General features: G+C 39.3%; 3 protein-coding genes across 4 annotated transcripts; all 3 read right to left on the bottom strand.

The window, feature by feature from the left end:
* Positions 1-5,486: 5,486 nt before the first annotated feature.
* On the bottom strand, positions 5,487-14,220 carry rbm5 (RNA binding motif protein 5). 2 transcript variants are annotated; one of them, XM_010732789.3, is made up of 25 exons: positions 14,065-14,220; positions 13,771-13,813; positions 12,451-12,631; positions 12,206-12,364; positions 12,003-12,072; positions 11,505-11,578; positions 10,731-10,814; positions 10,371-10,431; positions 9,942-10,007; positions 9,685-9,845; positions 9,493-9,590; positions 9,248-9,335; positions 9,089-9,157; positions 8,832-8,898; positions 8,445-8,545; positions 8,199-8,355; positions 7,732-7,823; positions 7,447-7,620; positions 7,183-7,323; positions 7,008-7,094; positions 6,707-6,892; positions 6,526-6,600; positions 6,327-6,427; positions 6,058-6,187; positions 5,487-5,955 (listed from the first exon to the last, which is right to left on the bottom strand). In XM_010732789.3, exons 2-25 carry the CDS (start codon positions 13,785-13,787, stop codon positions 5,830-5,832), a joined length of 2,565 nt encoding a protein of 854 aa, XP_010731091.3. In that variant the 5' UTR covers positions 13,788-13,813; positions 14,065-14,220; the 3' UTR covers positions 5,487-5,829. The 2 variants fall into 2 exon arrangements, with proteins under 2 accessions (XP_010731091.3, XP_019117062.2); XM_019261517.2 differs by having other exon boundaries at positions 7,008-7,091.
* Positions 14,221-15,443: 1,223 nt separating this feature from the next.
* brk1 (BRICK1 subunit of SCAR/WAVE actin nucleating complex) lies at positions 15,444-17,467 on the bottom strand. Its single transcript, XM_010732791.3, has 3 exons — positions 17,233-17,467; positions 16,718-16,800; positions 15,444-15,964 (listed from the first exon to the last, which is right to left on the bottom strand). The coding sequence occupies exons 1-3, from the start codon at positions 17,348-17,350 to the stop codon at positions 15,938-15,940; spliced, it is 228 nt and encodes a 75-aa protein (XP_010731093.1). The 5' UTR covers positions 17,351-17,467; the 3' UTR covers positions 15,444-15,937.
* A 1,144-nt stretch (positions 17,468-18,611) lies between these two features.
* gpx1a (glutathione peroxidase 1a) lies at positions 18,612-20,175 on the bottom strand. The gene is made up of 2 exons (XM_010732792.3): positions 19,860-20,175; positions 18,612-19,228 (listed from the first exon to the last, which is right to left on the bottom strand). The coding sequence occupies exons 1-2, from the start codon at positions 20,082-20,084 to the stop codon at positions 18,878-18,880; spliced, it is 576 nt and encodes a 191-aa protein (XP_010731094.2). The 5' UTR covers positions 20,085-20,175; the 3' UTR covers positions 18,612-18,877.
* Positions 20,176-20,181: the final 6 nt, after the last annotated feature.

Genomic DNA, 20,181 nt, shown 5'->3' with positions numbered 1-20,181 from the left:
TAATCTTGTATTTCTCTTTCTCTGCCCGTTGTGATCCAACAGCTCCCAGCACGGAGCAGCCTGAGATGTGGCACCTGTTATGAGTCAGGAATATGGAGAAAAAAAATAAAAAATCAGAACAGGGCAATAGCTGGACATTTAAAGCAGATGTGAGCTTTGGTTCTTGCAGGCAAATATTGTGTAAAGTAAATTAGCAGAATAGAATATAACTTTATTTTTCATCAGTGTGGAAACTTCTTCAGCTCACCAAAATATAAGCAGCAATAGAGTCTAGTGACAAACAAAAGAACAAACACTCAAATACAAAACACTGATCGCCAATAAATATGTGATTTATCACTGTATAAGTTCATCAATCATCCATTTAGCAGTAGATAGCACAAACTCATTAGAGACCCTTCTAGCATTTTGGATTAATGAAGTTTGAGGATATGTTTATTTGAATCCTCATTAACACGTCCACGACCTTGATATTTATAGACAGCGACACTATTCTTCTGACCTTTCAGGGTGATTCTGATGGACACACAGACAAAACTCACGACTTCACATTGAAGGCAAAATCAAGAACATTTATATTACCTAACACACTCATACCAGAGGGGTTGGTGGTCAGTGGTATTTGTACTATTACTTGAGCTACTAGATAAACATGGTGGCTAGACAACAGAGCTGATCCTTGTACTGGTATGAATGTTTATCAAACCAGTGGGGTTAGTGTTGTGATCGCAGATAAAATAAAGGCCTGGATATTTTCTGGAAAGTAGAGCAGACCTGTGCAGACAATGAGTTTCTGTCTGTGTGCACATTCCTCCTTTGTGGACATGGCTACATTAGTGGACAGGCGAACAGGGTGAATAATTTAAAATGTCATTATAATGTCCACAGACATTTTTGGCCTTCCCAATGTTTAACCCAAGTTGGCGCCAACGCATTTGATCAACTTTTAAGTTGAAATGTTAGCGAACTGTTTCTTATTTACAGATCCAGCAAACACAAACAAAACTTTAGATTTCATTGGAAGTAAAGTTGTGTTTTTGATCTGTAATTAATATTCTCCCTTCTTTAATCTCTGTTTTGATCTCCACCAACTCCGCCTGTTGTCTGTCTGCTGTGTCGTACTGAGTCGGTAACATGCAATGTTACCAGAGCAACTTCAGAAAACCAAAATAATCAGCCAAAAGAAATCACAAAGTGGAAGGGAAACACAGAGCTGAGTGATAATCCTTGTGGGTTCATCACTATGAGAGATGTCCTTCATCTTGTTAGCGTCTTTGTTAGGATAAAGAAAGTCACCACCAAGGAAACTGTGCATAATTCTTATCGTGCAGCAAACATAATATTGTTTTATCCAGACGGTCCAAAAAGTCTTTGAGGAAATACTGCCAGAGAGTCTTATGTTAAGTCAAACAAATCAAGTCAAACAAGTCAAACCACCCCGGTGCAGCCAAAAACAACAGAAGACGACAGTGAGCTGAAAGATGATATAAAGCTTCGTAGAGTTAAAGGAAACAGCAGTTGGATGATCAGAAACCCCCTTTTATATACAAGTAGTCATTGTAAATGTGAAAATGCTGTATTGACTATAGCTGCTACAAAGGTACAGCAGGGTGAGAGGATGGTGTCTCCTGTCAGAGGGCTTAGTGGATTTATAACAACATAGCATGATATCCACTGAATTCCAATAAATAATCATTTAATATTGGACTTTCATATGAATGCACACCTAACTATTGGCACATTTCATCTTGTGTATTGATAATGATCAAAGAAAATGCATACATATCACATTCACTTCTAACACAATACATATCCATATTATTATCAGCAGTAAGCAAAGAGCCATATACTAGAATGTGCATGCTTTCTTTTATATACATATAGTACCCATTTATTGAAACCATTTCATAAAACTTCAATACAGGAATTGACAGATTCATCCGAAACAGCTTCAGATAAGCTTGTTTGAAACTAACAATATTCATTTTCGGGCTGTGGACAATGTTTTAAACATGGAACAGCAGAAAAAAATCTAATTTAAAACTGTACATATTCATAAAGCCAACACATCAGATGATTCTGTGGATTAGTCACTTCAGCATCACCTCCACAACTTCACTGTGTGCCTCCACGGTCACGATTTTTAGGAACCAATGAAATTCTTTTGGCTAGGTAGCAAAAAACGTTTCACCCAGTATGTAACTGTTGTGTTCCAGGACAAGCAGGATAAAGGTATGAATCATACATTCCAATACCAATCAAACGCCCACATTCATACCTGACAGTCACTCATGCATCGTTTGTAGTGCCAAGAACAGAATGCACATTTGACACCTAGCAGCCTCCCTCTTTTATCCAGTTTGTTTAGTGTGATTTAAACACAAGATTCTGCCTTTTAGTTACTTTTCATAAAATATTTTAAAAAATGCAAAAGCACAGAAAATCTATGTATTGTAAAATGCATGTCTGCATGAAAACACATTAACACCATCATTCAGAAGCTTGAAATTGCCTGCCACAAAAGCTCGATTCAGAGAGGACCACTCTATTTTTGAAGGGCCTTTCGTGCTTTCAGGTTGTATAAAGGGTTTGCAAAAAACGTAATATGTTGCACATAGAAAGCAAAACACTGTACAATAGTTCAACGACTGACAAAACGGGTCACTGGTAAACAAAACTGCTAGCAGACATGTGACCAAAGTCATTTGGTATTAAGCAAGTCCCAACTTATTTTTTCTTGGGCAAGTCAAGTCGAGTCTTTAGTTAAGACGACTCACTTTCTTTAATCAATCGTCGTCAGGAGTCGTGAGAGAACAAAATGTATCTGTATGTATGCTGACATTAGCTACCATGATGTATATGTACATTAAGCGTATGTGTACACATACCAGGCCAATAAAGGGGTTACTGATTCTGGTATTTCTGTATTGTTGAACATTCTGGCTTTTATTATCATCGTTATTTATTTTTCAGAAAAACGGATGGTTAGGCCTGTGACTTGAATGTAAGGCAGGCTGGAGATAGCAAAGCACTACATACTGTCTTTGCACACCATACTGTCATTCTATCCACAGCTGTGCCTTTAGGTGTCAGGTTTGGCAGCATATAAGAACAGATACAGAGAGTTCATACAACAAAACATGTAGATCATGAGGCTTTCCTCGTGCTGTCTGATGGGATCCCAGCTGGTAATGAAATTACATTACTTATATAATGTACTGTATGTTATAAATTACATTTAGTGGAATCAGTTGACCTCACCAAAAGGTTAAATATGTTACACTGAACTCCTGTTGTACCTCCTCATACACTTAATCTACACACCTCAGCCAAAATCTGCTGAAGCAATGGCCAGAACTTGCTTGAACAAAAGTTCTTTATCAATTTGACAGTTTATTTAAAATAATTACGTAAGCAGCCTTCGTGGAGAGAGGCATACAGCTCATCTTTCTCGGGCTACAGATGGTTTTTGTGATGTTTCTGAGAAAGCGGGATGGAAATATAAAAACAGAAATTTCCACCACAGACCACAGGATATTTATGTAACGGAGGTGGATGAGCAGCTCAGAACATTTCTCCCTGAGAGGTGAAAATATCAAAGGAGGAGGCACCATAAGGTCCATGAGATAACCCAAGGGATATATTGTATTATGTTCCATTGTGTAACCAACTTTGTTTGGATAAGGACGGCCTGCAAACTGACCGGCTCTTTGTGTGGACAGACAGTATCATTTGCAACACAGTTTTTACAGGCCCAGGTGAATGTACCCTTTATTAGCAATGGCAGTTGTATGCTGTAAATATTAGCCGTTCATTCTCCATTTACAGAATGCTTTAATTGTCTCTTCATCTATCTACACTAACAAACACATGCGCAAACGAAGACCTTGAACTCAGCGGGCAATGATCTCTTTGAAAAAAAGATACATAGGAGCAACACAAACACATTCTTTTCTTCAGCTTCCTATGGATCAGCATGGTTGGGGTCTTTGAGACTCTAAAACCACATAATGTATGTCGATGGACAGAGAAGGCTCACAAGATGTAACAGATCCAGTGTCACCAAGATCAGTAATGCTAACTTGAAATGAAAAGATGGGAAGAAAAGAAATGAAGGCACATCACATTATAGATAAATTATAGTAAAAGTTGAAAAGGGTTCAACAGACTTGTGTTTTTTATCTTAGCTTAAGAAACTTTCCACTGTGAAGAATTTATGTACTTACACAGATCCATATTATTACGTACAGTTCTTGGATTGCACTTGATCATCAGTATAAATACACAGCAAAAGACTCCAGTTGATTGCTTATGTTATTGCAAGAACACCTCAAAGGAATGGACCCAAGAGAGAGCACCAACGTGATTCTCAGCTTTGCGTGTTCTGTGACTAATATGGTACCAGCAAAGGCTCATATTGGGACTTTTGACATACAAGAGGACAAAAGACCAGTCCAAATATAGGATGGATCACTAATGGCAGGAGCTAGTGTTAAAACTCTATCATTTTCATTTGTCTATAATGACACAGTGTTACGTATGGAATCTAGTCATCTCACACATGTATTTTGGTTGTTGCCTTTACAGGAAGGTTAGAGTGCAAGGTCAACAATGGGATTGCTGGAAGTGGAAAATAGCTGGTGTCTTGCTGAAGGACACCTCAGCAGCCTGAAGTCAACCCATAGCTTTTAACCTGTGTCCTCTAGTGGAAGGACAGTCTCACTACAACACCTTAACGGACACGGCAAACATGCACACAGCAAATAGAATAATTTGAAGTCAGGAAAACTGCACTGCTGAGCACAGAGACTGCTTTTCTTGAGATAGTATGATGTAGCTACATTGTAGTGAATACAGAGGGGATGAGGAATAGCAGGTCGACAGTTTCATGTTAACATGAGCAAAATATACAGCAAGCACACTTGCCTGACTCCTACAGAAACCCTAGAGTCACAAAGGGTTTTTTTCCATCTTGTGCACACAAGATATATATATTAAAAAAAATAGCACCTTTTGGGACTCCGCAGGTTCCAGCTGGTAGTGTTGATTATTTTACTTGTCAATGATTGACCCAGACAATGCTAATCTGCCCCGTCTCTTGAACCTGCATGGCTGAAAGGTTTCTGGAAAAGCTGGAAAAAGTTGCAAACCATTCAGGTTAAATGCATCTACAGTGGAAATCACTTAGAGGACATAGTGTAATGATGCAGATTACCTCGTTCTATCTAGTTTTGTAGGGTACATGTTCGAAGTTCAAGACATGGTGGTACTGCCACACAATTGCCTTGGGCATCAGTTCAATATCAGTACTTTTACACAGTGATAATTTAATTTCCCTACTCTTGCTTTTTTACTTCATGACTCATAAAACTGTAACTCGAGGGATTCATCTTCTGCTCTAATCTTGTAATGATTACACAGCCTCATTCTTTATTACTTGGTTTTAAACAAACACTGTTAAATGTGATGAAATAAAGACCGTCATAAATCATGTATGTCTTTTATTTTCTGTACAAACAGACAGGATTTTTATATAAACTGTACAATCTTCAACATGCTGAGACAAAAAAATGGCATTAACACAGAAGAAATATGTAAACGAGGAAAGTCAATTTAATGTGCCTATGTACAATTTATAAATAATATTAGTCACTATCTTAACACACCTCCATTACAGATGTATTCTATTGTCTTGTTTAAACCATTATGGCAAGAGGCACAATCATCATGTATCATACATGGAGTGAAATCATAAAAGAGAACCTCTCTTTTCCATGTCAATTAATTTCTCTTTCACATCCTCTATCATTTGAGCTTGAGACTAACAACTCATTCCAATTCAGTGAAGCGAGCGAACATGGCTTTGCGGACTGCGTCTTTGTACGTGTCTGAAGCAGAGAGAGTGTAGTTGGTGCCTTTAGTGCCAAGTCCAGCTCCCTTTGTTCTCAACTGTGCCTGAAGAGAAAAAAAGAGATTTTAGAGATTTATATACAGTTATTAGGACTGATGAGTGCTGAATGAAACCACCAGATTTCACCAGGTCATTTTTGTGGATACCTCAATTGGTGTAGTGATGCCCTGCTGGTTGCGACCAAGACCTTTACCCTCCTTCCAGCCCATGGCCTGCAGCATCTTGTTCCCGATATTGTCACTGTTGAGACCATCTTTAGTGGGCTGTTCGTAGTTACTGCCAAGGGGGGAAAAAAAAGGAACATTTTAAGTATTTTTATATTAATAAACACACCCAAAAGTAACAACTAGAGCCGTAGTGAATTGACTGATACAGAATTTTATAGAAATCGGTGCATTAAGATGAAGTTACTTACACGACTGGTGCTGCCTGGTTAAATTTCTTCTTTTTGGGCGCTGGGGGTTCAGGGATGCCATATTTTTCTCTCCTCTCAGCTGCCCTGTCTCTATATTTCATCTATTTACCAGAAGGAAAAAAATCAAATGTAATTTTAAAATGTAGTCGTGTCAACTAATGATTCACTGGCAAATGGGTGATTCTGCGTTAAGTCGAACCTCTGTCTCTTTTCTCTCCAACTCTTCCAGCTCTGCTTCAGTCATTCTGGATCTGCGGAGAACCTCCAGATTTTTCTGGGGAAGGCCAAAAACAAGAAAATGATTACCTCAATGAATTAATGTCCTTATGGTTTTCTTGACAGACACTATTCAAGCCTAAAGACATTATGTGTGATGTTACCTTGTGGAGGTCTGACAGTTGCTGATGTCGAACGAGACCCTCTTTGTTAGGAAACTGTCTCCTACACAGCAAGCAGGCCAACTTTGACCAGTCTGTCAGCTTGTCCTGGACTCCGTCACCACTATCAGGCTCTGCTACTGCCTCCTCGGGGTCACTGTCTCCACTGTAGGCTGCCACAAGGCCACACTAACCACACAGTGGATAAACAGAGGCAGGTGTAAAAACAACACTAACACAAAAAGCACCTGAAGCCATAACTGGAAGCATACATTTATATTTAAATGATGCAGAAATAACTCACCTTGGAAGTGTTGGTCGAGGTAGTTGGTTGTTCCTCTTCGGGGTACCTTGGCATCTCTGGCATTAGTCTGTCTAGACTTCCTGCCTGCTAAATAAATAAAAAGGATAAAAATCAATCAACCCATTTGAGATATTCAAGTCTGAAAGCTTCCTGGATCATAATCCTATTAGATTACCTTCTTTTCAAATAGTATATAGCCAGCATCTGCAGCTGCTGCCTCCTTCCTCTCTTCTTGACTAATAGGCTGAAAGCTACTCTTGAAATTCTCTTTCTGCTTGTTGAGAGTTTTAGCCCACCGTTCCATGTCTTTAGCAATCTGGAAGAATCAAACAGATAAAGGATCCGATTTAAAAAGGACTCAGAAATAAAAGATAAAAGATATTCAGAACAAAAGCACAACAGAAAATGCTGCACTGATGTAGAATTCATATTATAATACCTGCTGAGCAGTCTTGCTTTTGGGTTTTTCCTTTTTCTCCTTGGCTTCTTTAGGTTCTTTGCCGCCTACTGCGTTATCGCTCTGTCCAGCATTTACATCGCTTGGGGCAGGTACGTATGTCTGTTTTTCATTGTCCCAGTAGAGATACTGCTGGGTCTGAGAGTTGTAGAAATACTGAAAAGACATGAACACCAATGCACATTATTAACACAATATCAACTCCCATGACTCTCACCAACAGGACAGAAAACCAAGCAATGCACACAGTGCTTGTGTACTACTTACATGAGTGTTTGGGTCATAGTAGAGGCCAGTTTGTGGATCATAATAGTAGCCAGATGACTCATCATATTGATAGGTGGACGTATCAGGATGGCCTGTTAATTATAAAACACAAAGTCATTAGACAACTACTCTAGAAGTCTTATGAGTTCTGAAACTGTTGTGCAAAAGTTGCGTTGAATTTATTCCCAAAACAAAAATCTACATCATTTGTACACTGTCACATAAAAGTCTACAAGCAGAAACCTGCAGATGTCATGCATTTTAAAGATCTTACAACTACGCTTTATCAGTAATTAATAAGTAATACATCTCAGGTACTGCTGCACGGTTCATATGGCTGGTCAGTCATATCATTTAAAGCTAGTCATGGCTTATTCTCTCTTATGACAGTGACCTCCAGAGGATTTTCTCTTGATGCACATCACACTTCAACAGGACAGGTTTTATAGGATCTTGTGTGCTCATACCAGTGCTGGTGTCAGCTGTCTGTCCTGATGCTATAAGTGTACTGGCTGCAGTAACAGTTGCAGCAGCTACTGGGGGAACCGGCACAGATGCAGCTTCAATGCCTGAAAGATGTCCAGTGAGGGGTTTTGCCTCCAAATGCTGGGCAAGTGGCAAAGCCTGCAATCAATGTAGTTCTCATTTAGAGTTTGTTGCAACATACATTTAAATAATGGTACTTAGAAAATTAAGAAAAATGTGTACAATACCTGGACGGCAGGCTGCACAATTATATGGGGCTGGTAGACCTGTGCAGTCTGTGAGATTACTACTCCAGCTGCAGTTGGAACAATCTTCACACCAGGGGCAGCTAAAATAGAAAAGCAAAGCCGTGGTTATTTGGAAAAAAAAATCATTGTGAAAACAAACATTTATTACATTGTTTTGAATCAAGCTGATTGCTTCTAATAGCAGGATTGATCAACTTGACTATTGCTGTTTGTTGCACCTATCAACAAATGTTAGAACAGGCTGTAAAAAAATCACTGATTTGACTAAATAATAACTGTAATGTTATTTCATTTTTCAATAACTCTACATAATAAATGGTCAGTAATTGTACCAGTATTCATACAAGAGGTGAAAGCAGCTCATACCTCCTAGAATCCCATTTCCCTGAGAGGTGCTGGCTCCTGCTCCCTGCTGATAGTATGTCTGGTAGTCCTATTGCAGCAAAAAGAAAAAAAAACATTTCTTAAAATATTACATTTTTAAGCTCCAGTGGTGGTAAACTGCCTCACCCAAGTCTGCTTTTGTTCCAAAGATACAGGAGATGTAGATACCAGCCAGTGTAAAATTGTCTCAATTTTAAAAGACAGTGTTATGATATACAGGTGCAGCGTCATGTTCTAACCTGTGACATTGGAGTGTAGCCCTCTTGCAGGTAGCTGTATTCTGACATTCCATCTGAGCTCTGCTGTGGCTGAAAAGGTAAATCATGGGTTATGAGTCTGTTACATTGACATTAATATTGATAATAAACAAAGGGGATGTTGGCAGAAAATGTGCCTACCTGACTCGAGGACCACTGGGCTGCAGCAATGGCTGTGCTGGCCACTGAGAAGGCACTGACACGATTTCCATCAGGTAGCAAAAGGTCCCTAAAAACAGGCGAGAAGGAGAGAAACCGTTTACTTCCATTTTTATCCTGAGAGTGTCTGACTCTCTATTTCAAAACAGGCCGTTTAGAGAAAAACACATAAGATTTGTCAAGAAAATTAAAGAAAGCCAAGTCACATATTACACGATTATACTCACTTTCTAGCACTCTTAGCGTAATCCACCCCGATTGTTTTCCCATCCAGTTTTAGAGGTGGCTGCAGTCCCTGTAAGATGGTCAGCAGCTGAGATGCCTCCTGTAAAAAGTAGGAATGTTACATTTTAAGTGTCTTACACTGAAAACAGTAAATTGTGACAATGTTTATCTCTATATGTTGAAGAAAGCTTTACCAGAGGAGAGGACAGCTGTACAAAGGCAAAGCCTCTGTTCTGGCCTGTCTGCTTGTCCTTGATGAGGCGAATGTTGTTTGAAGAAAGATTAGCATATGGTGCCAGGGCTGTCATGATGGCTTCCACGGTGGTCATTGCTGCTATATTTCTCAGGATGATTGCTGTACGGGGACAAAAACCTATATGTCAGAACGACCTATCATGGATAAGGATATTGGTTATGTGGGACACTGCATGTTTGAAAGAGATGTCCTTACTGTCGCCATAGAAATCTCCAGTGGGTTGAGTTTCAGAGACTCCAGTGTGATTGCTGGTTTCACTTTCTGTTGAGAGAATCACAGAGAAGTAAGAGGTGCATTAACATAACCTTCAGAACGGTTCTTTTAATCAAAGAACTGGAAATGAGTAAGTGATCTGTGTAAAAACCTGTGCTAAAAATGACTCAGTGTTTACGTCAAAAAGCTTATTTCATAGCCTATTTCATAAACTCCATCATGTGTTGTGTTTTGTCCCCATGTATTGTCAGGTAGCAAGGGGGAAAAAATGCATGCTGTTTCCCATCTATGCACTTTGCCTACATCTGACAGAGTGACAACAACACAAACTTTGCGTTGCATCCAAGCTCTGTTGACCCAGGCTGGCCGGATGTCTGCAGTCAGTGGCCTCTTGTTGATTTAACTACTTACCAGCTTTGGCTGCTCCACACCTGAAGCACTTCAGCCTCCTCCGGAAATTGTACAGGCCACACTGCAAGTAACCGTTCACATCATTTTTATTATACACCTACTAAAGCCCTGAACAGTGCTGCCTCAGAAAACAGGCAATCTATATTGGTGCAGCATACCATACTTACCTGAGACACAACCTAACCTTTACCGCTTAGCCAAATGCAGGTGTACCATAATATGAGCTAACAGGACTGCAACAATTGTAATGCACAGACCTATCATATCAACTTACAGGCCTGTGTGTATGTGTATGAGGTGTTGTGTAGTAGCATTGTTTGGATAATGTGGCCATGAAACCAAGACAGATCATTAACTTACAGTGTTGCAGAGCCAGTCTTCGTACTTGTTTCTGGGGTGGCTGTAGTGCATGTCCACGCTTTTTCCTTGGATGGTCAGACGTTTCTGAAAGAGGATGACGAAAATCAGTCAAGTATTCTTGGCAAGCATCGATCTCATCAATAGAGCAAGCAGTGTTGGAAGGGAGAGATGGGGGAGAGGGACCCCCAACAGATAGCCTTTGTGTTAAAGACAAGACAGGCACATGATGTTTATGTGAGCATGATGTATGCAGGGTTCTTTAGGTGTTTGGGACCCGAGTGCCCAGGCTGAGCTGGAGCAGAGTGTACAATGTGCCCTAACAACCCTAACAGACATATTTGACCTCTTTAAAAAAAAAAAAGAAGGTATGATTGAAAAAATCCCATCTAATCTACTAAGGAACAGACAAAAAACAAACCATACAAACAAAACAAAAAAAAGTCTGAGCTTAGATACAACCTTGAAATATCATTAATACCATCAGCATGGTGAAAATAGTGTGTTCATTATCTTAAATGCAGATTTATTAAGGAGAATCTGCAGCTTTGATGCTACTGCTATTCCAATTAACTATTTACATTAAGATATGTAAAATAAATATAATCATATATTATTCTATAAAATTCTTTTTTTTTTTAGTATCCATTAGTTTTTTTTTCCTCCAAAAAGATCTGTACAGTTTCCACACTACTTATTCAATGCACTTTGGTTGCCGTTTGGGTTATTTTTCCAGATCCCCAAGATTAAAACTAGACTTGGCGATTGTGAAGCAACCTGATTGGTCTCCATCCATCGGGTAGCATCTTGCAAGTGATAAAAGTCCACGAAGGCGAAACCACGGCTTATACCTAGAGACAGCATTCAAATATAGACGGGAGGCGTGTTAGTTAAGAGTCCATGGGCATATTATTCAAACTCTTCCACAAACTGCTTCATGACCCAGGCCCTGTTTGGTACACAATAGGCCACTCCATAGGAGTTTTACCATAGCAAGAAATCCAGCTGAACACCACAGTTTGATTCACACTTAACAACAAAGTGTGTCTGTCAATTGACTTTCTCAAAATTGCCATTGCTGTTCTTACTTACCTTAAAAAAAAGATCCACAATGAACTGAAATGATAAGTCTTAAATCAACATTTTAAATCTCTTTTTAAGTAACTTGATACAATTCTCTCTTTGCTATGGGAAAATGGGTCTGAACGGAAGCAGATTGGCCCTATGGTCAAAGACGGGGGAGAGGTCGAGGTCCATCAAATATCTGGTTCTCACCTGTTTTCTTTTTCATCAGCCTGACATCCACGGGCTGCGGTCCCTCCAGTTGGTCTATGGCAAAACGAATCTGAATAACAAAATGCAGATGGAACAATTCAAAACCATTTTCATCTTAGAGAAGAGGTGCATACACATACAACTAATGACAAAAGAAGTTGAAAAACTGCAGAAAAACAAAACAAAAAACAAACTAGACTTACATCATCCTCACTGACATGAGGAGACAGACCCCAGAGCATGATAGTCTTGCTCTTCTTCTCTTCTCCAGGCTCCCTTCTGTAATCCTGCTCTGGGTAGTCGCCATCGGAGTGATAACCATCTTCTGATCTATCACTGTTGCGTCGTTTCCTTTCTCTTTGCTGTACAAAAAAAAAAAGTGTGGATGTTAAGTAATTTTATTAAAACATCATAACACCAATAAGTCACTTGAAATTAGAATAACTACCTCTGGACTGTCTCTTGATCCTCGACGATCTCCTTCAAAACGATCACTACGTCTCTCGTCACCCCAGCGGCGCATGTTATGATCCCGCTCTTGGTCCCTGCTGTCGCGTCTGTCCCGCCATTCCGATTCATCACGCGATTGGTCAGAGCCATACCTACCGCTACGTTCTGTGCGACTAATCCTATTCAGGAGGACATTGAAAGGCAAAGTAAGACATCAGCACAAACTATTGCAGAGTATTTCTTAGAATATGATTCAATGAAAACTATTGTTTGAATCAGATCGCCATGTAATTCCTTTTTAAAACATTATACAAATGAAATAAGCGTTGTTGTGAATCACTGAAATGCTTCAATATTTATAGTGATGATTGCATCTACATGTCAGGAAAGTAAATAAACAACACACAAACTAATTTTAGAGAGAGGCTGATCTGCTGGGCATTACATTACATTGCATTTAGCAGACACTTTTATCCAAAGCGACTTACAGAGGAGGACATAAGCTGACAAAGGTGTAAAGGAGCACAGAGTAGTTGTTAGTTTTGTTAGGCAGGGAGGCAGTCTCGAAAGAGAAAGGTTTTTACAAGTTTTTTTAAAGGTAGAAAGGGATGTTGCTGTTCTTGTAGTCGTTGGTAGGTCATTCCACCATTTGGGGACAACCACAGAGAAGAGTTTAGAGAGAGCTTTGCGAGAGGTGAGGGTACAACTAGACGGTTTGTATGAGCGGAGCGTAACGCCCTGGTCGGGACGTGAGCCTTTAGTAAGACACTGAGAGAGGCAGGGGCAGATCCGGAGATGGTTGTCATGGATTTGGGTATGGACAGGGTCCTGTCCTGTTCATTCAAAATTGTTTTCGATGATTCAATGAGCCACTTTCTCTGAAAATTAACATTACAATCTATTCTCTCTCTCTCTTTCTTTCTTAAGATGCTTTAACTCTGATGAGACAGTTTAGTATTTAAGTTTCGGTCGTCAATCCAAGGGCGCCAAATACATTTCTATGTAATATCCGGCATGACAGATTATTATTATTATTTTTTAAAGAGACTGCTCTCCAGATTTAGCTTTAAGAGAAACAAAGGCTGGGAGATGAAGTGAGAATTTTTTAGGTTACACATCCCACAAGTGTTTACTGAAATGACCCGGGCTCCGGAAATAAGTAATGCATTATTCATGTGACGGCACTAAAGTTACACGCAGACATTGTGAATGCATTAAACGCTAGCACACATCTCTCTCTCACCCTGTGAGGACAAATACAAAGTGTTAAATAAAACAGCCGCACCTACCATGGCGCCGCTGCTCTACGTGTACTCACCTTTTATCGGCTCCCATTTCGCCTTATTGCGCACACACGGTCCCTAAAACAAAACAAAAGCACAAGTCAAGAGTTTGAATTTTGTTCTGTTACAGCGTGTTTCGCTTTATTACAACGCGAAAGACACTTTACAGCTACTCTACGTGTAGGTTTTATATATAGATATACTGCAGCGAGCACAACAACATGGTTGTGAAGCATAACATGGAGCCGGACTATCGTTAGCAACAAGGCGTAGGTTAACTTGTGTGAAACCCGTTTTGACGTTACTCTGACGTTATCTCAGTAACTCACCGGTGTAGTTTGTTATTAACACGAAGTTATCACAAACTAGTAGTTTAATAAAACGATGTTTGTTGACTGTGGGCAAGAAAATTCATCTCACGTCCGACGACTTTCACAACACTACGACGACACCTTCTTTGTCCCAGCATGCATTGCTGTATAAACCCGGTGCATGCTGGGGTAGTACGCCCCTGAGTTTGACTCACAGGCAAAACTCGGCTCTTTGTGTCTGGTTGCCCGACCGGTCTCGGTAGTCGGTTCTGTTTAGGTTGACACAACATGAGATTAAGATGTGCGTCGTGACAATAGATGGGATTGTCTGTATGCTTATGCCAAAGAAGACATACCGTCGTTGAGTTAGATATGCTTGCCTGAAAGGCTAAACTGCGGGCAAACACAACCTGATGAAGTCCGCCATTTTACTGTGCACCACACTTTAATTATTTTGTCTTTATTTACATACTTTAAATGTAAAAACCAATATTTAATTAGTAATAGTAATTTGACACCAGGCGTTCAGAAGGTTAAACCCCTCCTAAAATAAAAGTGTTACTTTTGTAACTTCCATAGAAAATTCAATCTGGTCCCATAATAAATCCTGCTACTCCTGTTTGATTATTTATTATGTTTTCTACACAAAATCATCAATGTCAGTCAAGTTCATATGACTGGTATGTTGTATCATAGTGTCTGATCTGAAGGTTTAACTCACTTCAGCCTTTATGATAACTTGCAGGATATAAAATAGAGTCCAGCCTTTTGTCTGTGAAGTAACACACAACTAGATCTCTTCTTTTGTCATTTGTGTAAAATTAAGTGATATATAGATATGCTTCTATCTCTATGTAACCTATTCATATTCATAACGTGTGTGTGAAGATGATGAGGTTCTCTTTGGGAGTGACCAAGATGGATAGGATCAGGAATGAGTACATCAGAGGGACAGCACGTTAGAGGTTTTGGAGATAAAGTCAGAGAGGCCAGACTGAGGTGGTTCGGACATGTCCAGAGGAGAGATAGTGAATATATTGGTAGAAGGATGCTGAGTTTTGAACTGCCAGACAGGAGGCCTAGAGGAAAACCAAAGAGGAGGTTTATGGATGCAGTGAAAGAGGACATGAAGCTAGTTGGTGTAAGAGAAGAGGATGCAGAAGAGAGGGTTAGATGGAGGCAACTGATTCGCTGTGGCGAAAGGAGAAGAATATACTGCTATACTGTATGTAGTTACTACTGTTTTGTTTATCTCTATCCCTATATTTACGTCTTCCCCATGAAGTTGTTTATGCTTTTGAAATATCTTGAGAGCTACACCCAATTTCCTTCTGTAAACATAACTGGTAAAAAAAGAAGAAGCTGAATGTCACCAAGACAAGCTACAACATGAAACACATTGTTTATCATTTATTACAGTATTTAAATCCTGAAACATCACCAAACAGTTCACTGTACAAGCAGGTCCTTATTAAAGATGACTACACAATTACTTGTTCAACTTGGCACACGAGAATGTTCCCCCCTTTTTTTTTTTATAAATCTCTGATGCGATGACACCGTATACAACACAAGACGGTCAACAAGTTGTGCAGATACCAGTTTCCATAATCGAGTTCCACAATATGTTTTAAAACCAAATAATTATGGAGGTTTTGTTTTTGTTTCGTAACATTGATGACACTTGAGTCACTGACGCCCCAAGACTATCCCCATATATTCTGTACAAATGTGTCATGAGATAAAACAACACAAAAGCCATATAATATAAAAATGGTCCCCAAAAAAAGGAGGGTGGAAACCATCACACTTCTTCCAAAAAATTCAGGGTGGGTGGGAGGGATGGGATGGGCAGGTAGCTCTAGGACGCTATGAACCTCCATGATGAGCTCTAGGTCAAGGTCTCTCCTTTTGTCACCTGTAATGAAATACATATTCAGAATCAGAACCAGAAATTAATCCCTGCAGGGAAATTGTGTTCGTTACAGCAGCTCCCAAACGGTGAGTTAGATAGTAGTAGTAGTGGCAAGAAAAACATTTGAACACTATAGAGCAGTGGTTCTTAACCTGGGTTCGATCGAACCCTAGGGGTTCGGTGAGTCGGTCTCAGGGGTTCGGTGGAGCCTCCGCCCTGGAATTTTTTATACCATTTGTTACAACATATCTTTGTGAGCAATCGTTTTTTTTTTGAGGATGCTGGACATAAAAACTAAAAAAAGGAACAGACTTTGCTGTGAAAATGACATGAGACTGGCACTTGCCAAGGTGAAGCCACGCATATCTGAACTGGTCTCTCAAAGGCAACAGCAGAAGTCACACTGAGGTAAGTTGTTGTGAGTTCATGCACTGTGTTGGTTTTGTTATTTGAACAAGGTGATGTTAATGCACGGTTCATTTTGTGCACCATATTTTATTTTTTACTAAAGAAGGGTTCGGTGAATGAGCATATGAAACTGGTGGGGTTCGGTACCTCCAACAAGGTTAAGAACCACTGCTATAGAGGTTGGATAGTAAAATCCTAAGAAAAAACTATACTATACACTGTTTAACACTATATAAATAACAGTAACAGTAAAATAAAAGCAAAGTAACAGTGAACTACACAATATGTAAATCAAAAGACCTTTATAAGGCTTCATGCAACAGTTATAACACAATGCACTTTACTCACCCTCGCCTCGATATATTCAATTCTCCTTTCCAGCGCTGTCAGCTTCTCGTTGAGGGTTGCCAAGCGGGATCGACACGACATATCTGCGGATGATGAGTCGGTATTTTAACATGTTATAGTCGTGGCATTTCATAACACGGGGCGTTGTTTGTCGATGCAGACAATCACAACGTTTGTTCACAGCTAAAACATACACAACACCATCGTTACTGAAAACAATAAGTGTGAAAACATCATTGTTAATGTAGCTGCTGCTGCTGTTATGTTAATAACAGGCCCAACTGCCATTAACTGCCTGAACACTTTGATTTTTAATCGTCTTTTTTGATGCTTTGACAAACGTCAGGTCGGTGACAGAGTTAACAGGCAAAGACAATAAACATAAAGATGAAACTAAGAGGAAACAGTGACAGCAACACGAAGCTAACTGCTACATGCTAACTGGGAGTGGCCATTGAAAACATCAACACCAAATGCTAGCTCAGCTAAGCTAACCTGATATCTCTCCCACTCACCAAATGAATTCAGAAAGTCGGCGATTTTTTTGATGCTGCTCGTAATTACTTCTATATACTCTCGATTCGCCCAATCCTGGTGAATCTCTCTTTGCACTGGATCTTCCTGGCCAGCCATGTTTGTGGATATCGCAGCTTGGCGTAGCGTTCAATCAAAGGATAGCACCCCCACCTCCTGCTGCGATCATGCAGGAAGCGGCGAGCAGACGGACAGTGTCACTGTTTGTGACCGGGTGTAAATAATTCATACAAGTCATGCAGGAGTTTTAAATAACACAGGAGTACGCACCCCTAACGTCACAAGTTACATTAGACAGAGTTAGATACTATTCAGATATACTCACTTACTGTTACTAAATAAAGGTAGCAATACAATAAAATAAAATAAAGGTAACACCACCGGGTAGAAATACTTTTAATCACTACCATCAACATATAGGCCTTGCTAAAGTATTAAAAGTAAAAGTACATACTATCTATTTATTTTTCTTTTCTTATGGACTTAATTACCCTTTTTCCTCCGAGAGAACTGTTGGTTAAGAGAGGGTGGGAAGGAATTGGAAGGTTTGTTATTGTTTGTTGTGTTCATCATGTATTGTTTATTGAAAACGACCAACATACAATAAATAAAGTTTAGAAAAAAAAAGTAGGGAAAAAAAGTAAAAGTACATATTATACAACTCATTGCAGGAAGCTAAAAGACATCCGAGAATAAAATTATATTTTTATTTTCTATATATTTTTTTTTACATCTTTTACTTATATTTTATATTTCATGTTTATTGTTGTTTGCACTGGAATAAGAGGGAAACGCAATTTCAACTCTCTGTCCTGTACATATGGCAGCGTTGATAATAAAGTTGACTTGACTTGAGAACAATCATGTTATTGAATAGTTATTAGTGCATTCATGTGTAAACGCCACTTAAATGTTGCAGCTTATTTTAACTGCGTCATACACTGCTAGCTTGTAAATGTCCACTCTTATCTAAACATTTCATAATACGTCATGTTTTATTTTTATTTTATTATTATATTTTCCATCTCAATTAGCAAAGCAGCAATTAGTCAAAATGGAGTAAAAAGCCTTTGAATTGTTGGTAAGTGTAAGTGCTTAAGTACTTGAGTAAATGTATTCCACCTCTGCTATTCAGATAGTTAACTGAAAGCATTTTGGGCTGGTGTACACCAAAGTTTCCATTTGCGATTGAAAAACAACTCCAGTGTTGCCAAAATTTGGGCTGTTACCCATACTGTATATACTTTGACAAGAAGTCAACACTAACCACAATTAGTCTAAATTTCTAATATCAAACTGGCTAAATGATTTCATTTATGTGTTTTAATCCACTTAATACAAATGACAGTAGCACTTTAAATGACATTCATTGTTTATTAAGTGTAGCCAATGACAATATTTGTGATATGAGTTATACACAGTGGCAAAGTCAGTCTTTTACAGCTTCATCAGAAACTCCTCTCACAAAAATGGTTTCAAGAAGTGTCTTCATTAAGTAAAAAGGCTAAACAACCACAGTGTACTATACTGGAAATATCACAAACACAGGAGTGTTGCAACTGACTTCAACTCTGAAGGTAGAAAAACATGATAAAAGAATATCTTTAATAGCTAGTCAGTGCACTTTTATTTGATCTTCCCAAGTAGCTCTTTAATATCTGGCTCAATATCAATGGTGAGGAAATTTCTGCTGTAGCGCTTATAGGGCTCGCCATCAGGACCGACCAGGAACTTCTCAAAGTTCCAGGAGACGTCGTTCCTACAGACGGGACTCCAAATGATGCACTGTGGATCATTCATGAGAGCCATGGCATCGTCGCTGGGGAATCGAAGCTTGTCCTTCAGAAAGACAAATAAGGGGTGGGCATCCTTTCCATTCACATTCACCTTCTCAAGGATCTGGAACTTTGGTTCGAACCCATTCCCTGGACGGACATACTTCAGAGAGTTCAGGATTTCCTCATTCTTGCAGTTCTCCTGTTATAAAAAAGACAGAAACATCAAATACATTATGGATGCAGAGTATAAGATGATTAAAAAACACGTGAGGTTTTCAGCCAACTGCTGAACGTACGTGTGTATTTCCACTTAATATCACTTTATCTATCCACTTCAGAGGGACTCATTTTGCTCCCTACATTTCTCTGCAAGCTGCATTTACTGGTTACTTTTCAGATTAAAATTTTTAATCTATGATTAAATCATAACACACAAGGCGTTGTTATAGCGCTTACCTTTGTACTATTACCCAACAGTATATACAGTAAAGTACTTAAAAGCTCTATCTCTACCAACAACTGCTACTTTATGTTTAAAACATAAGTAGCCTTATAACACTTTGACATGGGCTTTTTGCTGCTTATAAGTAGCACTGAGGTCTAAAGATCAAACTGTTGACAAAGCCTCAAAAGCCTTTCAAATTCAAAGTGTCTTAATAACAGTAGTTACTACAAGTTATAAAAGCATATATTGGCTTTTTCGAGTCTGATGATGAAGAAACACACATTTTCAGCAGTTTTAGAGTCCTAGACAGATTTTATTCTAGGCAATATGTAACTAACTCCACATGGAAATACTGTACAAAGTGCGTCATCCGCACATGGCCTACCTGATGTCCAAACTGATTACAGGGAACACCCAGAATAACGAGTCCCTTGGCCGCATACCGACTGTGTAGCTCGTTCATCTGAGTGTAGTCCCTGGTTGTTGTTCCTCAAAGAGACGCGACATTCTCAATGAGAACAACTTTCCCCTTCAGCGCAGAGAAACTGAACAATTCTCCAGACAGCAGCTTAGCTGTCAGCCCGTAAAACCTTTTCACGCCTCCAGCCATTCTCACGTATTGCAGAAGAAGTGCACAGCCAAGACAAACTTACGAAAATTATACCATCTGCTTATCTTCCTCAAGGTTTAACGTCACCAGCTCAAGT

This window comes from Larimichthys crocea, chromosome VI (genome assembly GCF_000972845.2).
Source record: "Larimichthys crocea isolate SSNF chromosome VI, L_crocea_2.0, whole genome shotgun sequence".
In the NCBI taxonomy this organism is placed as follows: Eukaryota; Metazoa; Chordata; class Actinopteri; family Sciaenidae; genus Larimichthys; species Larimichthys crocea.
Note: the sequence above shows the minus strand (reverse complement) of the source record. Positions and strands in the feature narration are given on the sequence as shown.